The sequence below is a fragment of the Dromiciops gliroides genome, chromosome 6 (genome assembly GCF_019393635.1).
Source record: "Dromiciops gliroides isolate mDroGli1 chromosome 6, mDroGli1.pri, whole genome shotgun sequence".
Classification (NCBI taxonomy): Eukaryota; Metazoa; Chordata; class Mammalia; order Microbiotheria; family Microbiotheriidae; genus Dromiciops; species Dromiciops gliroides.
Window position 1 is genome coordinate 96,522,931 of NC_057866.1, and position 26,650 is coordinate 96,549,580.

Here is a 26,650-nt window from a genome sequence, read left to right on the forward strand (position 1 = left end):
CTATAGCCAAATACAAATGTTAAAAGAAGAATGGGAATAGGAAAGAAAGAGTAGATACAGTATGTGTAACTGTTCTAATGTGAGGTGAGGACTCCAGGTTCTAGAGGATGTCAGTAACACTAATCAGAGGGAATTAAGGCTCCAGCAGCTGCAACCAGCCTAAAGGGACAGAGGATCATGGGATAGGGAAATAAACCACCCAGCTGTGGTTTGGACTGTCCTGTTTATATTCAACTAGGCAAGGACAAAACCTCTGCTGGGAGCTATTTTTGTCTAGCTTAATTCTAAGTGTCTTTTGTCCTACTGTATTATGAAATCAGTTATCATCAAAATATACTGGGGCAGCTAGGTGGTGCAGTGGATGGAGCACCAGCCCTGGAGCCAGGAGGACCTGAGTTCAAATTCGGCCTCAGACACTTAACACTTACTGTGTGACCCTAGGCAAAGTCACTTAACCCCAACTGCCTCACTAAATTTTTTTTTTAAATGTACTGAGAGCCCCTACTACATTCAAAGCATCAGGAATTCCTCAAGAAGAGGGACAGAGTTAAAAGTACAACATTATTTAGAGACCAGAGAGGAGACAAGCATAAAGTTGGATAGATGGGGCCAGCTATATATATGGAGAGCTCCGCAGCTCTGAAAATGAAATTATTATTTTCAAAGAATGATAGTGGCTCCATCATTTCAAGGATGAAGAAATAGAAAAGTCAATAGGATAGAAATAGGAATTGGACCTGTATTTTCATTGGTAGAGGTTATTCCCTCTACCAAAAAAGATCCATACCTTCTCTTCAAATTATCATCTTACAGGGGGCAGCTAGGTGGTGCAGTGGATAAAGCACTGGCCCTGGATTCAGGAGTATCTGAGTTCAAATCCGGCCTCAGACACTTGACACTTACTAGCTGTGTGACCCTGGGTAAGTCACTTAACCCCCATTGCCCCACAAAATTTTTTTTTTAAATTATCATCTTACAGAACTGACATGGACATTAAAATGTCTTATGAGTTGCCTAGGGTCTCTAAACCCATATATGTCAGAGAGGGAACTTGAATCCTGATCTTCCTAAGTCCAACACTAGCTCTCTTTCTACTATGCTATGCTGTTCCTATAAAACATACTACCTTTTTGTTAAAAGGCATTTAAAATTATCCATATTGCTTTTCAATGTTTAATTTTTTAAAGTAAAACTATTCCTTCATAATATATAATTAGTTTGAAGAGATATTCCACTGAAGCAGCTGTAACTAGTACAAAGATAATAAAGGCAGCTTAAGTAGTAAATATATAAAAATATAAAGCAAAATATCCAAATCCAGAGATGAGCCCTACATAGGCTTATTGCCTTACTCATGGTTGGGACTTTAAAGTATTACTAGTGGGGAGCAGCTAGGTGGCGTAGTGGATAAAGCACCGGCCCTGGATCCAGGAGTACCCGAGTTCAAATCCAGCCTCAGACACTTGACACTTACTAGCTGTGTGACCCTGGGCAAGTCACTTAACCCCCATTGCCCCGCAAAAACATAAAAAACACAATTTTTTTTTAAAAGTATTACTAGTGATGGAAAGGAAAGACTAACATATTTGCCTTGTACATAAGCTGCAAATACCATGAAATATACCAAATTAAAATGACATCTTCAAAACACAAATGCAGAGTTCATGAGCAAGATGGTAATTTTCTGGAGAAAATTAAGTGCTTTTAATAAGCAAAAATATACTTTTCGCCCAAAAAAAGGGACATAAAGTAGACTGTTTTCAGCTTATAAGGTTGCTAATTGAAATGCTAAGTGTCAATCATTCCATAAGTCAAACAGTGGTGATCCCTGCAGCTAACAATATTCCACTTGTAGGTAAATAAGATGATATGGATAATTTCCCATTTATCTAAAGAACTTTTTAACCAATTTACTGAAAAACTATAATCTTTCTAGTTTGCACTGCAAGCAGATAAAGCAACAAGCATCCGTGCTTATTTGGCTATGTTGTTAGAACTGATTAAGGAGCACTTATCTTCTGGAGCAGAGGAGACAGCCAAAGACACTAAAGGAAAAGTTGTAGGTGTGGAGGCAGTAAGAACCAAGGGTAATGTTTTCTTTTCTTTTTGTTCAGCTGTTTTAGTTGGGTCTGACCCCATTTAGGATTTTCTTGGCAGACATACTGGAGTAATCTGTCATTTCTTTCTCTAGCTCATTTTATAGATGAGGCAAACAGGGTTAAGTGACTTGCCCACCACACAGCTAGTGTCTGAGACCAGATTTCAACTCGAAGTTGAGTCTTCCAGCACTTTACCTACTGTGACACTACCTAGGTGTTTTCTTAGCATTATCTTATTATCACATTATGCTTTTTAAATTATCTCAGTGGATCCTCACAACATTCTTAGGGCAATTATTATTGTCATTATACATATGGGTAAAGTGAGGGTCCAGTTAATTAACTTATCTAAAGGCCCACATGATTAATAGCAGTCAAGGATTAAATCCATGTCTGCTGACTCCCTCAAGCTCAATAACCTTCAAAACTTTCCCAAATATCACCTCAATTATTGCAGCCATGTGCTCATCATTTCCTACCTGAACTTGTAGTAAAGCTCTCTGTTGTGATTTCCTATGTCTTTTTCTCAATTTCCCTATGTAAAAGTCTCAAATAGTGGATAGAAAGCTGGCTTCAGAGTCTAGAAGACCTGGGCCCAAGTTTCACTTCTGATATATACTAGCTGTGTGACACTAGGCAAATCTCTAAAACAATTCAGCACTCTAGGCAAATCTCTAAGAATCTCCTCTAAATTGCTGAGGAGGTGCTGATGTGCATTACCAGAGGGAATTTCCTCATCTGGGAGTCCCTTATTGTCAAAGAAATCACAAGTCCAGTACCTATTCCCTATCTAAATACATATTCATCACAGGAGACTGAAAGCATTTTAACTAATAACTTAATTGCTTTTTACAGAACCTTGAAAACAAGTATACCAGGGATCTATGCTACAGAAAAGTAACCTGGCACAAAGCCAAAAGTCCTGGAATTAAATCAGAGGAGCTAGGTATGAATGCAGGCTCTATTAATTAATATTGGAGAAGTAGGTCTGTAAACGAGATTAGTTCTAAATTCCCTTCCTGCTCTAAATCTAAAATTCTACAATCTAGCTCCAGACAACCTACCTTTCTCCTTTCTTAATACTTAGAACCACTACCCCCACCATACATTTGTTCATGTGGCCACTCTTAGGTATGGGGTCTATACCTCACATTTATTGGTAAAGAGAATCCCCCATGACAAAACTCCTTCTACCTATGCATGTCAATGAATAACTTCTCTTCAAAAATAGATTTAGAGTTGCCTAGGGCACTGAGAGGCGTCAGAGGCAGCACCTAAATCCATGTTTTCTAGACTGAGATCAGTTCTCAATCCACTATATCAAGCTGCAATGGCTCCTCACTCTTCCCCCAACCAAGATATTTGCCCGCTGAAATCCCTACATTCAAAGCAATCAATCAACAAGCATTTTTATTAACTACTTTCAATGTGCCAGGCACATAGTGCAAAATACTAAGGATACAAAAGTGGAAAAAGTTTCTGTCCTCAAGGAGCTTATAGTCTAATGGGAGATTCAGAGTATACTGGTAAAGATATAGAGCATATGTACATATGTGTATATATGCATATATACACATACACATATACATATATCTATGCATATGTATATGTACATAATGAATACAGGGTAGTTTCAAGAGTCTATATACTTGCAGCTGAGGGGATCAGGAAAGGCATCAAGTGGATGATGCTTTTGTATAGACTGGAAGGAAAAGATGAGTAGGTATATAGGAAGTACATTCAAGTCTTGAAGGGAAAGCCAGAGCTATATGGAGATGGAAGTGCCCTGTGTGACTGAAAAGGTAGGAAGGGGCCAGGTTGTTAAAGAGATTTAAATGGCAGGCAAGAGTTTATATTTGATCCTAGAGGCAACAAGAAACTACTAGACTTTACTGAGCAGAGGGGATGACATAATCAGAACTATATTTTGGTGGCTGTGTAGAGGAGAGGCTTGAGGTAAATAGACCAAATTAGAGTCTATTGCAATAAGCCAAGCAAAAAGGCAATGGGGGGGGGGTGGTAGGTAAGTGGAGAGGGGGTTGACAGGAAAATGCTGAGGTAGAGAAACTAACATCTAATTGGATTCTATGTGGCAAGTGGGAACGAGGATATCATCAAACATCTGTAACCTCCTATACATATAAAAACTATCCCCTTTCTTCCCCACTCTCCTCACTCAGTTTGGCCACTGTCTTTCACTTATCATATTCTAACTTGTATTATTGTTATTTACACACTTGTCATGTCCCCTACTAGAAAGCAAGCTCCCTAACTGCAGGCATTATCATTTTTAATTTTTGTAACCTCAGCCCTAGTATAATGTACTGAATATATAACTGATACTTAATAAATGTCTGAATTGGACTGGTAACAGCCAAGCTAAAGGGGTCTACCTAAAGAGTCATTCAATGATATCTTATTGATGACAACACTATCTGCTGACCTGGTCAGGAAAAGGAGATTAGAGTATAACTAAAAACAGACTAGGCCACACTAATTCTCTTCTACATGGACAAAGACATTGGATTAGAATTATAATTTCTTGTGTCCTACTCACATTCCCCATTATCTTGAACTTGTCTCTCATCTCTTCTGAATCAAATTTTTCTCCTATCTTCAATGACTCTCCTCTTCCTCCCAGAAGTCTTAACTTTGTCCAAGTTTCCTCTGGTCATGTCTTCCCTCTCCTCTGACCTATGGCATATGTATCTCATTTTGTATATCTAAAAGCCACCAGTAGAGGTTTAGATTAGTCCATGCCTGGAAGTGAATACCACTGACAGGTCCAAGGCACAAGAACATACCGGGGCAATGGAATAGCCAATTTCTAAGGTCTCCTTTTAGCAAGAAACATGTGTTCTGTGATCTTCCTGCAATAACATGCCAACAGTAGTGACATATTCCTAGTTTTACACATTCACACACCAATTTTTAAGGTATGAGCCCATTACATTACAAAGATAAATTTTCTATAGGAATAAGTTGATAGGTTTATCAGTGAAAACTAGGACTCCCATAGGAGTTTCCCCCTAGGACCAATAGCTGGCTTCTTCAACGATCCTTCAGACTTAACTGAAGTTCAATAGATTCCCCTCTGGCAGTTTTGGAATCTTTGTTTCTATCAGATTCCCAGTTTGCTATAGGAGGGGTAGGAGTGCAAAGTGTGAGATGCCCCAGATTGAGCAGACCTGGATCGTCTACACAATATACAGGCCAAAAACTGAACTAGAAACTCCCTCTTCTGCACTTTTAAAATCAGACCCTTCTTACATATTTGCATACTATAAAAAGTGGGTGATGGCATGATTTTCAAAAAAGTAATGTTACTAGAAATCCCTCTCTCTCTCTTTCTCTCTCTCTCTCTCTCTCTCTCTCACACACACACACACACACACACACACACACACACACACACACACACACACACTTTCTGTAGTGTTTTCCTTGATACCATTTTCTGACTAAAAGAATTGCCACAATAAATTTCTTCTGCAACAATTATCACCTTTCCAGATCAGATTCCATTACAAAGAATACCACCACAAAACAATGTTAAACAGATGATTTATTCTGCATTCTATAAGAGAAATTTCATTATAATCTATAATTTGGCAACCCACTGAGCTCACTATAGCTACATGTGACCTGCAGGAGTATATGTCAATTCAAATGTTACAATGCAAAATAAATATATTTTTTAAATATCTAGAGATGAATTTTGCTTTAAGGAATCAGCTTAAAGGACAATTTCAGCGGTTAAAACAAAGGCAGATTCAGAGCATGAAGGAAGTCAATCTAAAGGCTAAAGTATGCTGGCCAAGGATATAAAAGAAAGTACTGAATTTGGCACTGGAGGACCTGCACTTCAGTTTTGGTTATTCTTTTATAATCTTGGGCATGTCCTTTCACTTCTTTCAGCCTCAATCTCCCTATTTATAAAAGGAGTTGGAGTAGATTTATTTTCTAGCTAAAACTATGTTTCTAGAAATCTTATCCACTTAGTTAAGAACAAGGAAACAGAAGGCAAAATCTAATTGTTTTATGATTTATCATCTTCTCTACAAGTACTTTATTCTTCCCCTATTCCCCAGGACCATGATTTCTGTTTGCCCTAATTTTGAAAAGTCAATACCTATTTCCAGTTTTCATAACAACACAGCTATCAACAGCATTTTATAAGTCACAATGGGCATAGGGTAAAGAACATGAAAAATTTCAAAAACATGAGGGAAAAAAACAAGTAAATTCATAAATGTGGTTAGTGGGGGGAGACAGGATATAAATGCTAGGATCATAATAGTCATTAAAAGACAGAAATACACTAGAAACAGAGGACAAAGAGTAATTAGAAAGGAAAACAGAACTCTATAGTGACTTCTTCAATGAGTCTATAAGCAGATTCTAACTCATCCATGATTTTTAATCCTGTGTGTCTATGCCCTCTCAAAAATATGCCACAAGATCCACCCAATATGCTGAGAGCCTTCTTTGAGACATCTCAACAATGCATAAATCTCAATGGAGTACACCAAAGTCCATCAGTTATTGCTGTCTCTCACCACACAAACAGCCCACTTTTCTCTGATGACATTCTTTACCCTACTTCTCCTGTATAATTTTATTTATAATGTGCTTTGGCTTGTTCTCTTCCACAATGCACTTTTACCTTGAACGCTGAGTGATCCTCAACTTTAATTAGGCACTGAATATACAAAAACATAACAAAACAGTTGTCATCAAGAAGCTGACATTCTACTGGGGGAGGGGAAGGAGGAAACACATGTAAACAGAAGAAAAAAAGACTAAAGGCACCAGGAAAGGCATCCCATAGATGTCTTATGAGCTATACTTTGAAGGAATCCATGATTCTATCTAGAAAGCAGAGGGAGTTTATTCCAGACAGAGGAGATCATCTTTATCACAGAAACAGGAAATGGAATGAGAGTCAGGGATTAGCAAGCATACCAATTTGGCTAGAAGGCTGAATTCTTGAATGGAAAATGTAAAACAATCCTAAAAAGGCTAGTAAATTTAAAGGTTATCTAAATCCCAGTGAGGCTCAGAAAGGTTAACTGTCTTGCCTAAGGCCATACAGGTAGTCTGAGAGCTGGAATTTGAACCAGTCTTCTAGCTCTAAATCTAGCCCTCCTTCCACTACACTAAGCTACTCCAGTTAGGAGCAATAGTTACAAGGAAGAACTGAACTAGGGAGGTTACCATGAGAATGGAAAATAGGGGATAGATGTTAGTGATGTTCAACAAGTAAAACTGACAAGATTTGACCACTTAAAGAATGGAAGCGGGGGCAGCTAGGTGGCGCAATGGATAAAGCACTGGCCCTGGATTCAGGAGGACCTGAGTTCAAATCTGACCTCAGACACTTAACACTAGCTGTGTGGCCCTGGGCAAGTCACTTAACCCTCATTGCCCCGCAAAAATGGGGGGGGGGGGGGCGGGCGGGCGGGGAATGGAAGCAAGTATAACGAAAAAGAAAAAGTGTTAGATAAGCCAAGAATTTGAAACTCAATGACTAGAAGTATGGTTGTGACAAGAAAAATAGGGAAGGTTCAAGAAAGGATAGGACTGGGAGCCAGGGAGACGATGAGCTACATTTTGAAAATGCTGAGTTTGAGATGTCCAAGGGGCATGTAGGGTTAGATAAGACAGGAGTTCAACAGATAGACTAAAGCTGTATTAGTAAATTTGGGACTCATCTGCCTAGAAATGATCATTGAACCCATAGAACTAGACATTATGAAGGGAGAAGATATAGAGTAAAAAGAAGAAAACACAGGACAGAACTTGAGAGAGTATTCACAGTCAGGGGGCAGGATACAGACAGTAAGACAGCAAAATGAAGGGTTAAGCATGTAAGAAGAGAAGAAATAGTAGGGTGACAAAAACCAAGGAACCCAAAAGCATCCTGGAAAGGGGGAATGATCAACACTGCCAAATGTTGCTAAGAGGTCAAGGATGCCATTTTCGAAAGACCATCTAATTTAGCAATTAAAAGACTGGTGTTTAGTTACCTTGTAGAAAGTCATATCAAGTAAAAGCCAGTAGCAAGATTACTAGAGGCTAAGAAATTAGTAGAGCTTTGAAGGGTTCCCACACGGAAAAGGGATTAGCCTCGTTCTTTTTGGCCCCAGAGACTGAAAGCAGAAACAATGGGTAGAAGTTACCAAGAGATCAGTTTAGGCTTGATGCCTGAAAAAACTTCCTTACAAAAGTAGAATTTGATGCCTAGAAAGTGATGTGTAACTTCCCTCCTTGAATGTCTTTAAGCATAGGTTGGATAACCATTTATTGGGTATGGATGGGTTGGAAGGGACCTTCCAACACTAAATTTCTGTGATTCTGTGAATAGAAGTAGAGACAATTAAATTAACATTTGCATGTTGTGAAAGGGAAGAGATAAGATGATAGTTTGAGAGAACAAACAAGTAAATAAATACCTAGGTATATCTGTAGGCAGCAAAGAAGCAACCAGTAGATAAAGATAGGTGGAACATTACAAGGGGGATAATGGAAGAGAAAAGCTCATGAAATGGTGTCACCTACAGCAAGACCTCCTGTGAACCTGCTCTGCATATACTGTTTAATCCATTGGTTCTCATTTCCCCCCATATCTATTCTACTTCCTCATGCAGCATACTGAGACTATGAAGTTATAATTCAAATGTGGTAGCTCACTGTCCTTGATGGTAAAGTTTTTAATACAAAAAATCTTTTACAGATCTTTTCATTTTCCCTTCATTTTTCTGGTTGTATCCTTAAATTCCCTCAGGGTAACTCTGTTTAGTTAGTTCCTTTGCCAAGCTCCATTTAACCTTATTTTGCCCTCCCATGTGTCTGTTGCTTTATGAAGTAGTCATTTCTCCACATTTAAGGGTTTCACATTTGTGGTTTTGGTTATTTGTGAGTTGGCCACTAATAATTCAATGTGAATTTTTGGAGATTTGTGGTATACTGTGGATAATCACAGACAACAAACGTATGTAAAGAAAACTTTAAAATTTTAATAAATCATAAATGCATAAGTACTGTATATTATTAGTCTATTTTATCATTTACTACCATAAATATACATTCATAAATTACAGTTAAATTTTGTGAAAAGTTTCAGTGCACGGGGCAGCTGCTAAATGGTACAGTGGATAAAGCACCAGCCCTGGATTCAGGAGGACCTGAGTCCAAATCTGGCCTCAGACACTTGACACTTACTAGCTGTGTGACCCTGGGCGAGTCACTTAACCCTCACTGCCCCACCAAAAAAAAAAAGTTTCAGTGCACTAAAGAGTTACAGGCTATGCACTCTCTTTGGGAATGCCTCTTCTTTGTCTCCCTACCTTATCTTTGCATAGGCTATCCCCAATGCCTAGAATATACTCTTATCTTTGCTTGGAAAAATTCCTAGCTTTCAGCCCCCTTCAAGGCTCAGCTATAGCATTACCTTCAACTTGATCCCTCATCCCCAGTTACCAATGCTCCCCAGAAATTATTTTGTATTTATTTGTATATATTTTATATTTACTTATCCATTTCCCTGCTAGCACTATAGAGCTTACTGAGTCTGAAATTGAGAAGCACAAGGAAAATTAAGTAGTAGGACTGCGACTATAACACAGCTGTGTCTCACGATATGATCTTAATAAACACATTTTCTCATTGACATCTTTTGAGAATTGCTTAATATTCACTTCTGACATATCTTCACTTGGTTGATAGGCTTTAAGTTCCTTTGCCTCTCCAACCTCTGTGAAATAGTTAATGAAGTAGAAACCAGCACTTAAATTCATTGTGGGCAGTTAAGATGGAGAGAGTTCCAGGCCTGGAGTCAAGATCTGAGCTCAAATTCAGCCTCAGACATTAGCTATGTGACCCTAGGCAAGTCACTTAACCTGTTTGCCTCAGTATCCTTATCTGTAAAATGACAATTAAATATAGCATCTAACTCCCAGGGTTATTATAAAGTTCAAATGAGATAATATTTGTAAAATGGTTAGTATAATTCCTGGTACATAGTGAACACTCCATAAATGTTAGCTATTATTATTTTTATTATTACTATTGAGTTACACATTTATTGTACTTTTTGGGGGATTGGAAGGACAGTTTGTCTTAAAGTAGGAAGCTCTTATAAGAGAGAATTCTCAATTCAGTGAAGTTGGACAATAGAAAATTTGCATAAATTTTAAAGCCAAAGAAAATATCATAGGGTTTTGGATGCTGGGAGGGAGAGGAGAGGGGATGGATTTAAAGTTAATACTAATAAAAGTTAATTAAAACAATTACAAATTTATTAAATTATTTGTAATGTTTTTACATTGAGCCTGTCAACGAAGAAGCATTTACAAAATGTCTACTGTGTGCACTACTAAGATCCTACTACAAAGATCTGAGCTTTAAAGAACCCAGATTCTACTTTTTGCCAGGCTATAAGATAATAGGTACAAGACAAAAAGAGAAATTACTAATGTTATAGCAAAACAAAAGTTACTTTAGTTATTTGGATTTCAGACTGTTGTTCACCACACTGAGTACAGAGATCACAAAGTCGGAAAAGGAACTAAGAAAAAAATACATGGAACATTTTTAAAGTTTCATTTTCTGAACCATTACTATTAACAGTTTCTGCTTCTTTTGATGCTTCATTTTTATCCTATTCACGGAGCTCTGAAAAATGAGTAGACGTATTACAAGTGTTTCTAACCTTCCACATATGTGTTTACTTTGGGATTGGGTGTATTTTCAAAACAGATCCAATGTCTTTCACCAGTGGCAAAAGATGGAGGAACCCAAAGTAAGAAAAAAAGCAAAGGAAGTTAGAGATTGTCAGGCAGCCAGATGGTGCAATACATATAATACTGGACTTGGGAGTCAAGGATGCTTGAGTTATTAAAATCCTGCCTCAGACATTTTGCCTTAGTTGTTTATTTTTAATCCGTAATAATAATAGGCATTTTATATGACAGTTTAAGGTTTGCAAAATGATTTACAAATATCACCTCATTTGACCCTAACAATCCTGGGAGGTAGGTGTTATTATTATTCCCATTTTACAGATTAAGGAACTGAGAAAGAGGTTAAGTGATTTATCCAGTGAGTGTCTGAGGCTGGATTTAAACTCAAGTCTTCTTGACTTCAGGCCCAGTGCTCTACTACTGGAGTTACCCAGCTGCAGTACCTGCCATTAGTTATACAATTCTACCATGCTGTGGTAACAATTTGAGAGAATCCCAGTCTATGGCCCTAGATATTGGGAAGATGTTTTTGTAGTGTACATTTCAAGGTACCTTCCTGGGATCAATCAACTCCAAAACCATAAGAAGGAAGAATTAAGAAGGAGCTGTATTGGTCTTCATCTCAGTCTCCACCACCCCCCTTCCCACCCCTGAGTTTCTCCACTTTTTTGCCCCATCTTGCAGGAAAAGGTCAAGCCAATGCTTCTCTAACATCTCTCCATTCCACTTTTCTGATCCCCCGTATGTAATATCTTCCCCCACTAGCACGTAAGCTCCTTGGGGTCAGGGATTATTCCTACTTGCTTATATTTGTATCCCAATGCCTATCAAAGTAATTTAATATCTTATCTATCTGCTCACCTTGATAGTTCTATTACATTTGACTGGATTATATTACTTTTATTTTTACCTTTGAACTCTAGATTTGCAGCAATAAAATCCCATTAGTGACCTTATTTTTCTTCTGTACCTACAGGTAGAACTATGTTCCTGAACTGTTCCAAAATTAATACCCTGAGTTCTAAAATTTCCTTTTTCCCAACCAGGTTATTACCTTTCTACTTCTCCCATTTCCTAGGATCCTAAGCCCTCACTATTCTCTATTCCCACCCACCCCCTTCCACTCCTCTTCCCATACACACTCCATTTCCATTCCAGTATATCTGCCTTTTCCTGGTTTTGTTTGCATCCCCTACTTGATTTGGCCCCTGCATCTCTACTCGAATTGGACTCTATGATGAGCTACTTCAACTCTACCTTCTACAACATCCTCAAATCCCCCACCATCCTTCTAGTATACTTCACTTGCACATTTCTATCTCTGGGTACTGTCTTTATTTATTTCTGACAACACGACTAAAGAATATCATGAAACCGTACAGATTATGTTACCTTCACATGACATTTAAGGACTTTACTCATTTGGCCCCAACAGTTTTTTGGTTTTTTTGGTTTTTTTTTTTTTAAATGAGGCAGTAGGGGTTAAGTGACTTGCCCAGGGTCACACAGCTAGTAAGTGCTAAGTGTTTGAGGCCAGATTTGAACTCAGGTACTCCTGACTCCAGGGCCAGTGCTCTATCCACTGCACCATCTAGCTGCCCCTGCCCCAACAGTTTTTAATCATATCTTCTTCTATCTCCCCCTCCTTTTACATACCCTATGCTTTAAGCTTCACACTTACAATTCAACAGTTTGAAAAAATCTGAGGAAGGTGAGAGTGTCCACTGTGTTCTGCCCTTGTCAGACCACATATGAAAAGTATTATATTCTGTTCTGGGTGCCATATTTTAGGAAAGGTGAGTTAGACAATGTCTAGAGGAAGGCAACCAGAATGGTAAGGGAACTAGAAACCATGTCATATGAAACTCAGTTGAAGAAGCTGGGGAAGTCTAACTTGGAGAAGAGAAGACATAAGGATCCATGACAGTCTTCAAATACTGGAAGAGCTGTCATAAAAAAACAAACAACAAACAAACAAAAAAAACCCTTATTCTACTTAGCCCCAGGTGGCAGAACAATGAGTAGAAATTACAGAGGCAGATTTAAGGTCAGTGTAAGGAAATACTTCTCAACAATCAAAACTATCCAGAAGTGGAATGAGATGTCTCAGTGTGTTCTCTCTCATTCAATTAACTAATAAGCATTTTGGGACAGCTAGGTGGCACAGTGGATAGAATGCCCAGCCTGGAATCAGAAAGACTCATCTTCATGAGTTCAAATCTGGCCTCAGATACTTATTAGCTAGCTGTGTGACCCTGGGCAAGTTATTTCACCCTGTCTGCCTAGGTTCCTCATCTATAAAATGAGCTGAAGAAGGAAATGGCAAACCACCCTAGTATCTTTGCCAAGAAAACCCCAAATGTCACAATGAGTCATACTCGACTAAACAGCAACAATTGGATACTTTGCTAGGTGCTGGAGATATAAAGACAAACATAAAATAGTCTTTCTGCCCTCCTCCCAAGGGCTTACACACTGTCAAGGGAGATATGTACATTTATAAGTATATATAAAATTAATAAAAGATAATTTCTTTTGAAGAGAAAGAACACTAGCAGCTGAGGAGGGAAATCAAGAAAGGTTACTTGAGGAGGCAGCTAGGTGGCACAGTGAATAAAGCACCAGCCCTGGATTCAGGAGGACCTGCGTTCAAATCCAGACTCAGACACTTGACATTTAGTAGCTGGGTGCCCCTGGGCAAGTCACTTAATCCTCATTGCCCTGTTTTAAAAAAAAAGAAAGAAAGAAAGAAAAAAGAAAAGAAAAAGAAAGGCTACTTGAATCGAGTTCTGAAGGAAACATGAGTTTTTAAGAGGAAGAAAAATATTACAGGCACAGGGGACAGTCACTGCAAAGGCACAGAGATGGGATATTTAGTGTTTTTTGGGAGAAACAGCAAGAAGGCCAGTTTGGCTATGAGGGAAGTAATATAAAATAAGGCCAGAAAGGTAGGTTAGGGTCAGGTTGTGAAAGACTTAAGTAAAAGAGGAGCTTATATTTGATTGTTTTTAAAGTGAGGCGATTGGGGTTAAGTGACTTGCCCAGGGTCACACAGATAGTAAGTGTCTGAGGCTGGATTTGAACTCAGGTACTCCTGACTCCAGGGCTGGTGTTCTATCCACTGTGCCATCTAGCTGCCCCTTTATATTTGATTCTGAAAGAGGGAACTACTAGAGTTTACTGAGTAGGAAGTGACATATGACCCCTTTAGAAAAATATTAAGATCATATATTTAGAGATAAGAGACTATAAACTATCAAGTCCAACCCCCTCATTTCACAGATGAAGAAATTAAAGCCCAGAAAGATTATGTGACTTGCCCAAAGTCACAAAGATAATTAAGGGTATGAGACAGGATTTAAAGCCAAGTCTTCCTGACTATAAATCCAGTACCCTAACCATCACCTTATGCTGCCTCCTCACAATTATGTGAAGGAAGTCTTAGAGACAGGAGAGGACAATGAGAAAGCTCTCATAAAATATCTCTCTTCAAACAAGAGATAAGGTCTTGAACTAAGGTGGTGGCCAGACAATAGAGTGAAGGGGACTGATAGGAAAGATGTTGTAGAAGACAACTGTTAAGATTTGGTAAGTGACCATACATGGGTTGATGGAGACTCAAAAATCAAAATGACACCAAGCACAAAAACCTGCAAGAATGATGATGGTATCCTCAACAAAAATGGAGGTTCACAAGAGGGGTGGATTTTTGCGGGGGAGAAGGCGAATTACCTCATTGAAGGTATTAAAAAATATATTTTGCATGATTTCACATGTCTAATTGATATCACATTTCTGGCCTTCTCAGTGGGTGGAGAAGGAATAGGAGGAGGGAGAGAATTCAGAATTCCAATTTTTAAAAAATGAATTGTGAAAAATATTTTTTTAAAAAAAGGTATTCACATAGAAGCTATATGACTACTTGTCAAGTAGGCTGCAGGGCAGTGGTACCAAACTCAAAAACAAACAAACGAAACACCTGGGACCACTAAAACCCTAAGGAGCCTTGCAGCCACATGTTGACTTTGAAAAGTATATATTAACATTATTCATTTATACTGTTTTTATTTATTTTGTTAAATACTTCACAATTACATTTTAATATGGTTCTGGCCATACTTAGGAGTGTTGCTGGCCAATAAGCAGCCCACATATTTGATACTTCTGCTGTACAGAGAATTATGCAGGTATCTTTGAACTAGATAGCCTTTGAAATCTTTTCTAATTCTGAGATTTTGTGACTGTTAGCATTGTATGCTCACTAAATAAAAATTTAATGTCCATCCACTTGACCATGCTTCCAACTTAAGCAACTAAAACTGCTCTGAAGGTACTGAAGATTAAGTTATATACTGAACTAAGAATTGTCTTTTTAAAATATGGAACAAATTATAACACCTAAAAAAGGAAAACATATACTGTACCCTGTAATATATTGCTGATGGTTGACCAAGAAAGTTCACCAACTACCACTGAAAGCTCATTTTCCTAAAGAACTTACTAATAAAAACAAAGTTCTGACTTTATATTCAACTACCAAAATATAACTACTTAGGTGTGATTCCATGTATCAATTGGTTTCTATGATTCCAAGTATAAAGATACATAATGATTTACTGAAATTTGAAAGTAACTGGAAAGGCAAAGTGGTATCACAAAAAGAATAATGGGTTTAAAGTCAGACGCATACTGATTTAATTCCATAAAGAAATACATCTCATCTAATTCAGTATAGTCATGGAAAGTACAGCCATCTGAAAATTTGTCCACTACCATGTCACTTCAAAATGGCAATTTGAACCACAAATCTGATTTAGAGTTGAATCCTGATACACTTAAACAGCATAGCAAACTTCATGAAAATTAGTCAATTCTTTAAAAACTTACAGTGTTAGAACAAAGAGTCAAATGCAAAATGTCAAGTTCATCCCCAAAAGGAGGAAAAGACTTATTTGTACAAAAATATTTATAGCAGTTCTTTTTCTGGTGGCTAAGAATTTGAAATCAAAGGAATGCTCATGAATTGGGGAATGGCTAAATAAACTGTGATATATTACTGCAATTGAATATTATTGTGCTATAAGAAATGACAAGCAAGATGATTTCAGAAAGGCCTGGAAAGACTTACATGAACTGATATATAGTGAAGCAAGCAGAACCAGGAGAACATTGTGCACAGTGACAGCAATATTGTTTGATGAAGAACTGTGAATGACAACTATCCTCAACAATACAATGATCCAAGACAATCCCAAAGGATTAATGATGAATAAAGCCTACTATCCACCTCTAAAGAAAGAACTGATATTGGACAGACTGAATTTGCTATCTTCACTTTTTTTCCTTTTATTTGGGTTTTCTTGTACAAAATGATTAATATGGTAATGTTTTACATAATTGCACGTGTATAACCTTTATCTGATTGCTTACTGCCTCAGGGAGTGGGGAGGGAGTAAAGGAGGGATAGAATTTGGAACTCAAAACTTTAAATAAAAATGTTTATTATCAAAAAGATGTCAAGCTGTCAATGTGAAATAATCTCATTTTTTTCTTTGGTCAATAAGGCATTTGCTTAGGACTCCAGGATCAAAAAAATAATCATCATCGTCAAACCCAATTATATAGTATAAGAGGGGGAAAAAAGGAAAGAGGAGGCTGAGAAGTGAGTATTGTCTAGATAAGATACTTTCAGTATTTTTCTAACTATTCTTTTCATACTCTTAATTTATTAATAAAAACAAAATGACATAGTAAAGAGGAGATCTGGAGAACTGTTTAGATTGCCACCATTACTATGTGACCTATGGTCATATTAATCATTTAACCCCTTAAGGCCAGAAGTGTTCTTTTCTGTAAAATAAAGGGATCAGACTGAGGAGTTTCGTTTTCAGTACAATTAAGGGACTGAATTAGGCAGTGGAGGGGCAGCTAGATGGTGCAATGGATAGAGCACCGGCCCTGGATTCAGGAGGACCCGAGTTCAAATCCGGCCTCAGACACTTAATTACTAGTTGTGTGACCCTAGGCAGGTCACTTAACCCCAATTGCCCCCCCCCACACACACACACACACACACACACAATTAGGCAGTGTACCATAGTGAAAAAACTGCTGAATTTCCAAGTCAGGAGTCTTAGGTCCACATTCTGCCCTTCTATGACCATGAGCAGTCACAATATCTGCTTCTCACTTTCTTCCTCTGCTCCACAAAGCTTTAAGAAAATTACACTTTGCAAGCCTTAAAAGTGCCATATAAATGACTTATTTCCAAGGGGCCTTTTCCCCCATAAAATTCTATTAAAGAGAAATGGGCTTCTACTCTAAATCAGTTCATTTTGCACACATACTTTATGAACATAACCCTTAAAAATACAAAACCAGTAGTGCATTTATCCTAATTCTATGTACTCTAAATAGATTTAAATATAAAAAGGAACATATGCTTACTATAAAACCAAACTCCTTTAAGTCATGTCTATAAGTCACCAAATTTAAAGGTTTCAGTTAGATAAGGTACCCTCCCAGATCAAACACACAACCCCCCCCCAAAAAAAAAGTTTGGATCACCATCCTTGGCAGCATTTGTATATACTATCTGTCAACCAAACATTGACTCACAACTTTTTGCTTCCAATATTTCCTATTCTCTTATGGTAGTTTTTAATCCTAAATCTAAATTATTATTTAGATTTATTTCAGAGTTGTGGAGCTGAAACTATCAGTTTATTATCTGTCACTCATAAACTCATTTTAAAATTTGAAGCATTTTTAAGAGAAACCTTAAACACCTGAATAGGCCTTGTTCAATTTATGATCTAGGCAGCTAGGTTGCACAGAAGATAGTGAACCAAACTTGGAATAAGGAAGTCTTGAGTTAAAATCCTACCTTAGAAGCTTAATAGTTGTGTGACCCCAGAAAAATCACTTAACACCTCTCAGGGTCATTTTCATGCAAAATGGGGATTATAATTGTATCTACCTCACAGGGTTATAGTGAGGATCAAATGATATAACAAGTAAAGCATATTAATTTAAAAGAAAGTGTGCACCGAATTTGAAATAAGCCTTTGGTTACCACAGAAGTTTATCTATCCTTCTAGGTCTTCAACTATTAGTACTGTGTCATTCCATTCCTATTAAGTATTAAATTAGTCTTGGTTTCTATACCATTCCAGAAACTGCTTAACAATTCTGATAAAATGCTACAACACATAATTAACAGTATGGTTAAGGGGGCAGCTAGGTGGCACAGTGGATAAAGCACTGGCCCTGGATTCAGGAGGACCTGAGTTCAAATCTGGCTTCAGACACTTGACACTTACTAGCTGTATGACCCTGCACCAGTCACTTAACCCCTATTACCCTTCAAAAGAAAGAAACAAAGAAAGGAAGAAAGGAAGAAAGAAACCAATATGGTTAGTAATTGTCTAAAGAAGTAAGAGTTGACTGCAGAAACCATCACAATTTCTTCAAGAGCAGGTTTCCATTCTGCCAGTTACTAGAGTTACTACTAGCCTGGCAAAGAGAAGGTTCAAGTCCCACCTTTGCTATGTACTATCTGTGTGACCTTGGACCAGCCACTTAACACCCCACACACCCCTGCAAAGTCCCAGGCAGCTCTTTTAAGAGTTCCTAATAATAATAAAATCACAAATCTGGTCCCTATCCCTAGGCCTACTGGAGGGGTATATCATAAAATGCTTTAAGCTACGCGACATTTCACCAGTCTTCATGCAGCACTAAGGCTTAATAATTTAAAAGATATCCAACGTTTTAGCAAAGCATTTTAGAATCTCTCCCTTTCTTTGTGTGGAAAACATGGAGAAATGGAAATTAATACAACTGGGTCTATTCAGAACTAGCTAAATGGTCAGACCCAAAGAATTAATAGGTCTGGGAGGACAATTGATGGAGTGAAGTGGAGCAATATATATGCAATGACAATAATATAAAGGGGGAAAAAATCTAAAATGAACAAATGCTGAGTAATTGTAAGGCTAGTCGGTCAAAAAGCATTTATCGAATGCTTACTATGTTCCATGAATTGTACCAAGTGTTAGAGAAGGAACAAAGGAAGCACCTTTGTTAGTGGGTGTCAAAGGAAACTAAGGGTGTTAAACCTTACCCTAAAAGGTACCTTCACTGTCCTGATTGGCTCTGCTTTACTACTCATTACAAGAAAGAGTCTACTGGGTCAGGTAGGGAGAGATTTAATAGGTATAAACATTATCAAGTAATCAGGTTCAAAAAACCAACTAACTCTACATGACAGGAGATGGTACTGATACTTTCACAGCTAGGTGGCGCAGTGAAGAGTGAAGAGACAGAAAGATCTGAGTTCAAATTTTACCTCAGACAGGTACTAAGTCTATGACCCTGGGCAAGTCACTTAACCCTATTTGCCGCAGTTTCCTCATCTGTAAAATTAGCTGGAGAGGGAAATGGCAAACCATTCCAACATCTTTGCCAAGAAAAACCCGAAAAGGGGTCACAAAGAGTCATACATGACTAAAATAACCAACAACAAAGGACAGTTTGTCTTTAAAATGTCTGGGGGAGGGGGGGTAGCCCAGTAGATAGAGCACCGGCCCTGAAGTCAGAAGGACCTGAGTTCAAATCCAGCCTCAGACACTTGCTAGCTGTGTAACCCTGGGCAAGTCACTTAACCCTCACTGTACTGCCCACCCCCCCACCCCCCACCCCACAAAAAAAAAAAGTCTGGGAAATGGACTGCTAACTTAAGAGCAATCATCAGTAGGAAGTGATAATAACTGACATCTATTAACACAAGATTTACCAAACAGTTTACATGCATTATCTAACTGGGCTATCGTAAAATAATATTACTGTCGTTTTGCAGATTCAGTAAATGAAGCTTAGAGAATGGCAATGATCTGGTCATATAAACTACTAAACATCAGAGGCTTGATGTTATTCTACCTTAGTCAGACTAATACTAAATATTGTATTCAATTATGGCAACCCCATTTTAGAAAGGATGATGACAGGCAGAAGAATATTCAGAAGACAACCAGCATGGTGAAGGAAAGGGACCAAGATAATATCATATGAGAATCTGGTAAAGGAAATGCAAATGTTTAGCTTGGAATAATAGAGTAGTTACCAGGAGACAACAAGAGGGACAGAATTGTTCTGGCTGGCCTCTGAAGGGAAAACTAGGTATTACCTGTATAAGAGATAAAGGGGAAGAGAGGCAATTTGGACTTGATAGTGAGGAAGGCCTTTCTAACAATTGTAACTATCCAAATGTGGCAAGGGTTGAAGCAGTAGGTTCTCCCTCACCAGAAGTCTTTAAGCAATGACTAGAACATCTGTCAGGTAAGTACTGTAGTAGAAAGGATTATTGTGGAGTTATGTGGGTTGAAATAGATGGCCTCTAAGATTCTGTGAACTACATATGCTTGCTTATCGGTTTTAGTCAACTTTTTAAAAAATCATCCTTTGGTTAACACTTCAGTTAAAAACCATAGAACTAGCTGGTTCTCCCTGGTCCAATATCTTTTTATAAAGCTGAAGTTTTTCCCCCAATAGTTAAAATGAAAGTCAAAGTTCAAGCATGAAGACCATCTACACATCATTCTAGGATTTCCTCACATCCTTTAAAGTGAAGAGTAGATACGTTTTATGTTTACTCCTAAAATTAGATACCAACCTATCCTACAGGAATGCATTCAAATCCTACTGAAAGATTTATTTTGGATATATGCTCCTTATAAAAATAATGCAACAATTTCACAATTTTGAATGTTCTCATTGTGCAAATATCAAAATGGAAAAGAGGAAATGACTCAAAGCTATGGTAATCCTCTTCATTTCCAAATCTAAAATTGCTACCACTATCATTGTATGAAAAAAGGATGTAATTTTTAAATTTCATACTGAGAAAAAAGTATGCTCATTTTAAATTATGAATATGCATTTTGTGTAAATACAAAGAATACCTTACATGATTCTGGATTGAGTTTTATTTTTTTGTTGTGTATAACAACTAAAGAGAAATACGGATTGCTTACTGTTTAAAAGCATTTTAAACAAGGTCATGAGAATTCCTTATTTAATAGTGAGTTAGTTCTCTTCACCTGTCCCCTGAATCCATCTGCAAATCAATCACTTTACATCAGAGCAGTTAACTGCAATCTTAATTATTTGAATAAAATGATCCATGTCTGACTAAAACAATACCATCATACCAAGGGTTCACTTTGAAACCCCAAATTTTTACAGCACAATGACCCCAAAGTCTAAAATGCCAATATGCTAAATTACTAAGTTACCAATTTACTTCATCTTTTACATTGTTTCAATAAAAATGGCATATCAAAATACTGATGTTTTAATACATTTCTATGACAACAATATCGTACGTGATTATTCTCAATCCTCCAGTCAGAAATAACTACAGAAAGGAGAGACCTCCTTTTTGGTATCTCCATTTAGCAGCATTCTAATTTCTACAGAATCCAAATACAATTTCTGTAATTTGATTTTTAAAATCCCTTAAAATAAACCCTATTGGCAAACAATCCTAACTTTTCAAAATAGTAACAAACTATGACAGATTTATTTAACAGCTATAGCCAACAGGTCAGAAATTTTAAACTAGGCAGTGCTAGCAAACTTCAGTTTGACAAAGGAAGAGCCTCATACTACACTTTGAAGCTAGTATATAAAAATATTAACCAACACCCCATCTAACTTTGTACTACATATGACAAGCTATCCTAAAAACTTCAAGGCCTATAAACTAGAAATATCTCAAAACCCTGCTTTATTTTCTTTTCTTGTGAATTAAAATGCTCAGCAGAAGCAGCAGCCCTTAACTCCCCCTTCAGACGACAAATAGCTATAAAACTGAACATGAATGGCAAAGCCAAATAGATTCAGGAAACAAACCTCTCATTCTCTTCTAGGCTCATTTAGAACTAGCAAATTGTTGTGTTTATGTGGATTTTTTGAATTAGAATTTTTTCCTCCTTTAACAGACATTAAGAATTTTATACATACTCATTCAACAAAGATTTAATTCCGTTCTTTACTTGCTTCCTTACACAGCAGGAGGACAATTTATCATCCAAGCCAAGGAACAACTACCTAGAAGGGTTAGGAAATAAGTCTCTTATACCTGCAGAGCTCTCCAGCTTTCTATCACCCAGTAACATTATTAAAAATAAAGGTGAGTAAATCACGTACACATTAGAAGAGGTACGGATTCCTTCTGTCACCCACACCCTTCGGCTTGTGATTCTGAGTGACACAGGTGCAGCTGGACCGAAACTGAGGCTTTAAGTAGAGGATCATCTCGTTTGGTGTAAGGATAAAGGATCTGGATCTAACATGGCTGCTTCCCCACCCCACCCCCCTTCTTCTATACAGGCTTCGAGAATTAGAGAATTACATTTTCCCTGACTGCTGCCAGATCATCATCTCCAATCTCATCCAGTATGAAAAGGCAGCACCCGGGATCCCTGGAACCAGTTCATGTACAGCAATAAATGAAGAAAAGGGTCATACAAAGCGCTGGGGTCGGGCGGGCAGGCGGGCTAGGGATGTGCGGCTGGGGGGCAAAAAAGGAAAATCACCTACCCCCATCATTTCATTGAACCTAGGGCCTTTTTTTTTTTTTTTTTTTGCGCCAGCATGTGTGTGCGCGCCCTGCTTGGGGCAGCCCTGTGAAGAGGAGGGAAGTGACCGTTCTCCACGACGTCCTAACCACCCCCTCCTCAATTCCATTCCGCTTCATAGGGGGTGGGGAGGAGAAGGGCATCGAAGCCCCCTCCCCAAGCCCGCAGAGATGTCGGCACATAGCGTGTGCATAAGCAGCCCGCTAGTGGGTGGGGGTGGGGGTGCTGCTTCTGGAGCCTGCAGCTGCTCCCCCCAATCTTTTCCCCAACCCTGCGGGAGGTGGGGGGGCGGTGTAGGGGGAGGGGAGGTAGAGGCAACTCCGGGCATAACCTACAGCCCCTTCAGGATTTCAATGAAAGATAGAGGGGCTCAACCTACTTCCCCTAGAAGAAAGCTGGGGGGGGGTAGGGGGCAGTGGAGAAAGGGAGGGAGGAAGGAGGGAGGGAGGGATGGAAGAGGTGGCAAGGAGAGGAGAAGGGGAGGGTGGGATCACCGCCTGCCCCCACCCCCGACCCCTCACTACCTACCCGCCCCTTGCCAGGCCCCAAGAAGACAACCCTGGCCCCCTCCCCAGCGCCGGGAGCCCCCCCTCTCGCCCCCCGCGCGCCCGCCGGTCCCTTCCCCCTCCCTCCGCCCGCCCCGCGCGCCCGCCGTTGCCCGGCCCGCGGCGGTTGGGGAAGTCGGTTAGGCCCGGCGTGGGGGGGGGGGTGTCGAAGGGGGCGCCGAGGGCTGGGGGGCCGAGAGTTGGGGGCCCGGGTGCGGGACTCTCAATGACCTGTGCAGTGTCGCATCCTCTGAGGGGGCGGCTTCGCTGTGAGGCGGCGGCTCCGCGGGAGGGAGGGGAGCCGAGGCTCCCGGGCGGGCAGCTGGAGGGAGAGCGGCAGCGGCGGCGGCTCCTGCAGGGGTCGGCACCGACAGACGGACGGACGGGGCGGGGGCGGGGGAGGGAGGAGGGAGGGGGGGCTGGCGGCGGCGGCAGCGGCGGCGGGCGCTCCGAGGGGGTGGGTGGGTGGTTGGGGGGGGCGGGAGGGGGGGAGAAGCGGCTCGCCGGCCGAGGCTGAGGCTGCTCCGCGCGCGCCGGCGCCGACCCCGCCTCCCGCTCCTCGCCCTGCGGCTGCCGCAGAGAGAGAAGCAGCGGGAAAAGTGCGCGCCTCTGATTGGCTGCCAGCCTGGCGCTGCAGGCGGACCGGGCTTTTCAAATCCCCTCAGTGCTGGGCTGCGGGGGAGAAGGGGAGGGAGGGGCAGGGGCTAGGGCAGGGGTGGGGAGAGCTGTGCGCGCGCCAGCCGCCTCCCCTGGAGCGCGAAAGGCCAGTGCGCGCGCACGCGAGCCCTGAGGTAGCAAGGGAAGAAAAAAAAAGGAGGAGGCGGGGGGGGGGGGGAGTCCTCGAGGGAGCGCAGCCAAAAAAAAAAAAAAAGGATGGGGAATGTAGCTAGGAGATGAGAACGGGACCTGGAACGTGGTGACGTCCTGCTCTCTCCACCCAATCAGCAGCGCCCCTCAGGGCTCTTCCCCCGCCCCTCTCCTCTCCTCCTTCCTCAGGCTCCCCCGCCCCGCCGAATCGCACCAGCCCTAGCTCCTCCGGGTGATTGTCGCTGCCGGGCTGAGTTCGCGCGCGCTGAATGGAACCCGGTGACGTAGCTCCCCCCACACCACCACTCCCTCCCCCCGCCGGGACTGGCAGCCCGCTCCATGCCTGGGGAATTCTGCTGGCGGAGGAGTCGCCGCTGCTCGGCGGCGCGGCGGTCCGGGCTGCAGCCCAGAACCCAGGCGCTAGCCCGGGGACGGAGGAAGCAAAAAGTGAAAGACATCCCCCCCGGGCCGCCCGGCTGACAGCCGACGTTCACCAGGGGGCCGTCCCCAGGATCGAGTCTGATTGTGTACGAGACCCAAACCGTACTGCTGCCGGCTGAGGCACTGTTTCATTGCAAGCTACCCCCCAGCCCCACCCCGGTGTCAATTCTGGCAACATTTTAGAAACCTCGAAAGCCCGATCCCCGGGAGGAGAGGCTCGGAGGATCGCACTCCTCCCGGAGGGGAAAAGGTTTCCCGGAGGAAAACCACATGGCAGCTTGGAATTTTAAAAGCTGGCCCCCTGAAGTTTGAAAAAAGAACCCTTTGGGCGAGTCCTTGGCTGTTTGATGTAGGCTTCGGGCCTGATTCTCTTTTTTTCTTGCCCACAGAGGACCGCTTCCACCCACTGAGCACCCAATTTCATTTCAAAAGGAAGTTGCAAATGAAGAGGGCCTTCGGCAAAAGAAGTCCTTTAGAATGTAGGTCCCAGTCAATGCAGCCTAGTGGATTGATAATATAACACCTTCCCGCACCGGATTATAGGATTTAAAGCTGGGTCCAACCCCCTTCATTTACAGATGAAGGGACATCCACACCAAGGAAATAACATCTTTTAAAGTGTTTAAACTGGATGATAGAATTCTGACCAGTTAGGGAGGCTAGAGATCAGCTGGTATTAATGTCAAAGATTTAGAACTGGAAAGGAACTTAGAGGTCAACCTTCATTTTTTACAGCTGTGGAAACCGAGGTCCGTGTGGTTTTGGGGACATCACTTTGTCGCTCTGAGCCTCGATTCTCTCATCTGTAAAATGAGGGGATTGGACTCATGGCCTCTAAGTTCCCTTACAATGAATGCTAAATCCCATGGTCCTATGTAAATATAAGATCTGTAATTTCACCGGAGGTTGCTCAATAACTCCACGTAGATTACAGTCGGTCTACACCTCAGAAAATGGCTTTCATTGAACTTCTGTGGCCCAGAAAATTCAGCACCCCGGCGGTCAGATTTCTGTCGATCTTTGTCCCTGGCTTATTTGAAGTCTGTCCAGCTCTATTAGTACCTTTCAGAACTTACACTTCCTTGTCAAAAACCTGGAGAATGCAGGATCCCTTCCGTGCCACAGCAAGCCAACAGGCAAATTTTGGTGGAAGAACTATAAAAATTGGATCCACTCCATTAGTGAAAGGCCAAATTTTAGAATATTTTTTAGATGAGGATCTCTGTAGATCAAGAAAAGAAGGAATTCCCCTAGAATGGAGTCTTCCTGGAAAATATCTCTTACAAGTGATGCAAAATTATATCCCATCTGCCAAATAAGAGCACTTGTGGCTTGAAGGGGGACAAAGAATGAGATTTTACCTGGCTCTGTAAGAATTTAGGCTAAGGTTCCATTCAATTCCAAAATGGTAGAAAGCTATAGCATGTACATTTAAAAAGAGTAGAGAATAACCCTAGGCATGGTAGGAGAGGTGCTGGGAGCATTGTTACTTGGGGGATTAAGAAAATTTGCTTATGGGTCAGAAAGACCTGGTTTCAAGTGCTGCCTCTGACACAACACCAACAGTGTGACCTTGGGTAAGTCACATAACTTATCAGTGCCTCCAGGTCACTTTCTAAAACCAGGGTTTTTAACCTAGTTTGAGTTTTAGATTCAGCTAAGTGGCTAAGAGATAGAGCACCAGACTAGGAGTCAGGAAGACCAGAATTCAAAACTAGCCTCAGGCACTTCTCAATGGTGTGATGCTGAACCAGTCACTTAACCTCTGCCTGCCTCAGTTTCAACTATAAAATGGGAATAATAATAGCACCTCCCTACCAGAGGTATTCTGAGGATCAAGTGAAATATTTGAAAGCACTAAGTATAGTGACTGGCATAAAGTAGGTGCTTAATAAATGTTTGTTTCTTTCCTTTCTTTGGCAATCTGGTGAAGCCTCTGGGCTTTTAAATGCATAAAATAAATTATAATACCAGAAGTATTTTTAAATACTAAATTCAGGGGCAGCTAGGTGGTGCAGTGGATAGAACACCAGCTGTGAAGTCAGAAGAACCTTAGTTCAAATCCCGCCTCAGACACTTGATGCTTTCACTCGCTCAGTGACCCTGGACAAGTCACTTAGCCCTGATTGCCTCACCAAAACAAAACAAACCCCTAAATTCACAGATTCCAGGTTGAGGACCCCAGCATTCTGTGCTCTACAGATCAGCTGCAAATCTGCAGAGGTGGACAGAGTCCCCATACTTGAAGTTCCCTTCACAAATGAAGTCAGAAGTTTACACCACCACTACAAAAAATAGGTAAGTGACAACTGATAATTACAGACCGGAGGTGGTATTAGAATGAGTTCAGTTGTCAAGATCTATCACTTTGG

The 26,650-nt window shown here is 40.5% G+C and overlaps 2 protein-coding genes across 6 annotated transcripts in view; both read right to left on the bottom strand.

Annotated features, from left to right (window-relative positions):
- Positions 1-23,412, bottom strand: part of NSD2 (nuclear receptor binding SET domain protein 2) — a 125,392-nt gene extending 101,980 nt beyond the window's left edge. For 2 of the 5 annotated variants that reach the window (XM_043970026.1, XM_043970023.1), the window contains exon 1: positions 23,262-23,412. The gene's annotated coding sequence lies outside the window, so the exon portion shown is untranslated. Of the gene's footprint in view, positions 1-21,986; positions 22,010-22,054; positions 22,185-23,261 lie in introns of those variants that run through there. The other 3 variants (XM_043970024.1, XM_043970025.1, XM_043970027.1) reach the window with 3 other exon arrangements.
- Positions 23,010-24,410, bottom strand: LOC122732034 (basic salivary proline-rich protein 4-like). The gene is made up of 4 exons (XM_043972230.1): positions 24,326-24,410; positions 23,937-24,257; positions 23,455-23,677; positions 23,010-23,382 (listed from the first exon to the last, which is right to left on the bottom strand). The coding sequence occupies exons 1-4, from the start codon at positions 24,408-24,410 to the stop codon at positions 23,010-23,012; spliced, it is 1,002 nt and encodes a 333-aa protein (XP_043828165.1).
- Between the last annotated feature and the right edge of the window lie 2,240 nt (positions 24,411-26,650).

Bases quoted from the DNA above. Each gene is read 5' to 3' on its own strand.
- LOC122732034 (XM_043972230.1), bottom strand. From the start codon at position 24,410: ATGAAACAGTGCCTCAGCCGGCAGCAGTACGGTTTGGGTCTCGTACAC. The intron at 23,678-23,936 runs GTCCCGTTCTCA...GGATTTGAAAAG, and splicing joins AGGACGTCACCACGTTCCAG to CCCGGTCCGCCTGCAGCGCC. The intron at 23,383-23,454 runs GCCAGCCCCCCC...CGACCCCTGCAG, and splicing joins CCGCCGCCGCTGCCGCCGCC to GAGCCGCCGCCGCTGCCGCT.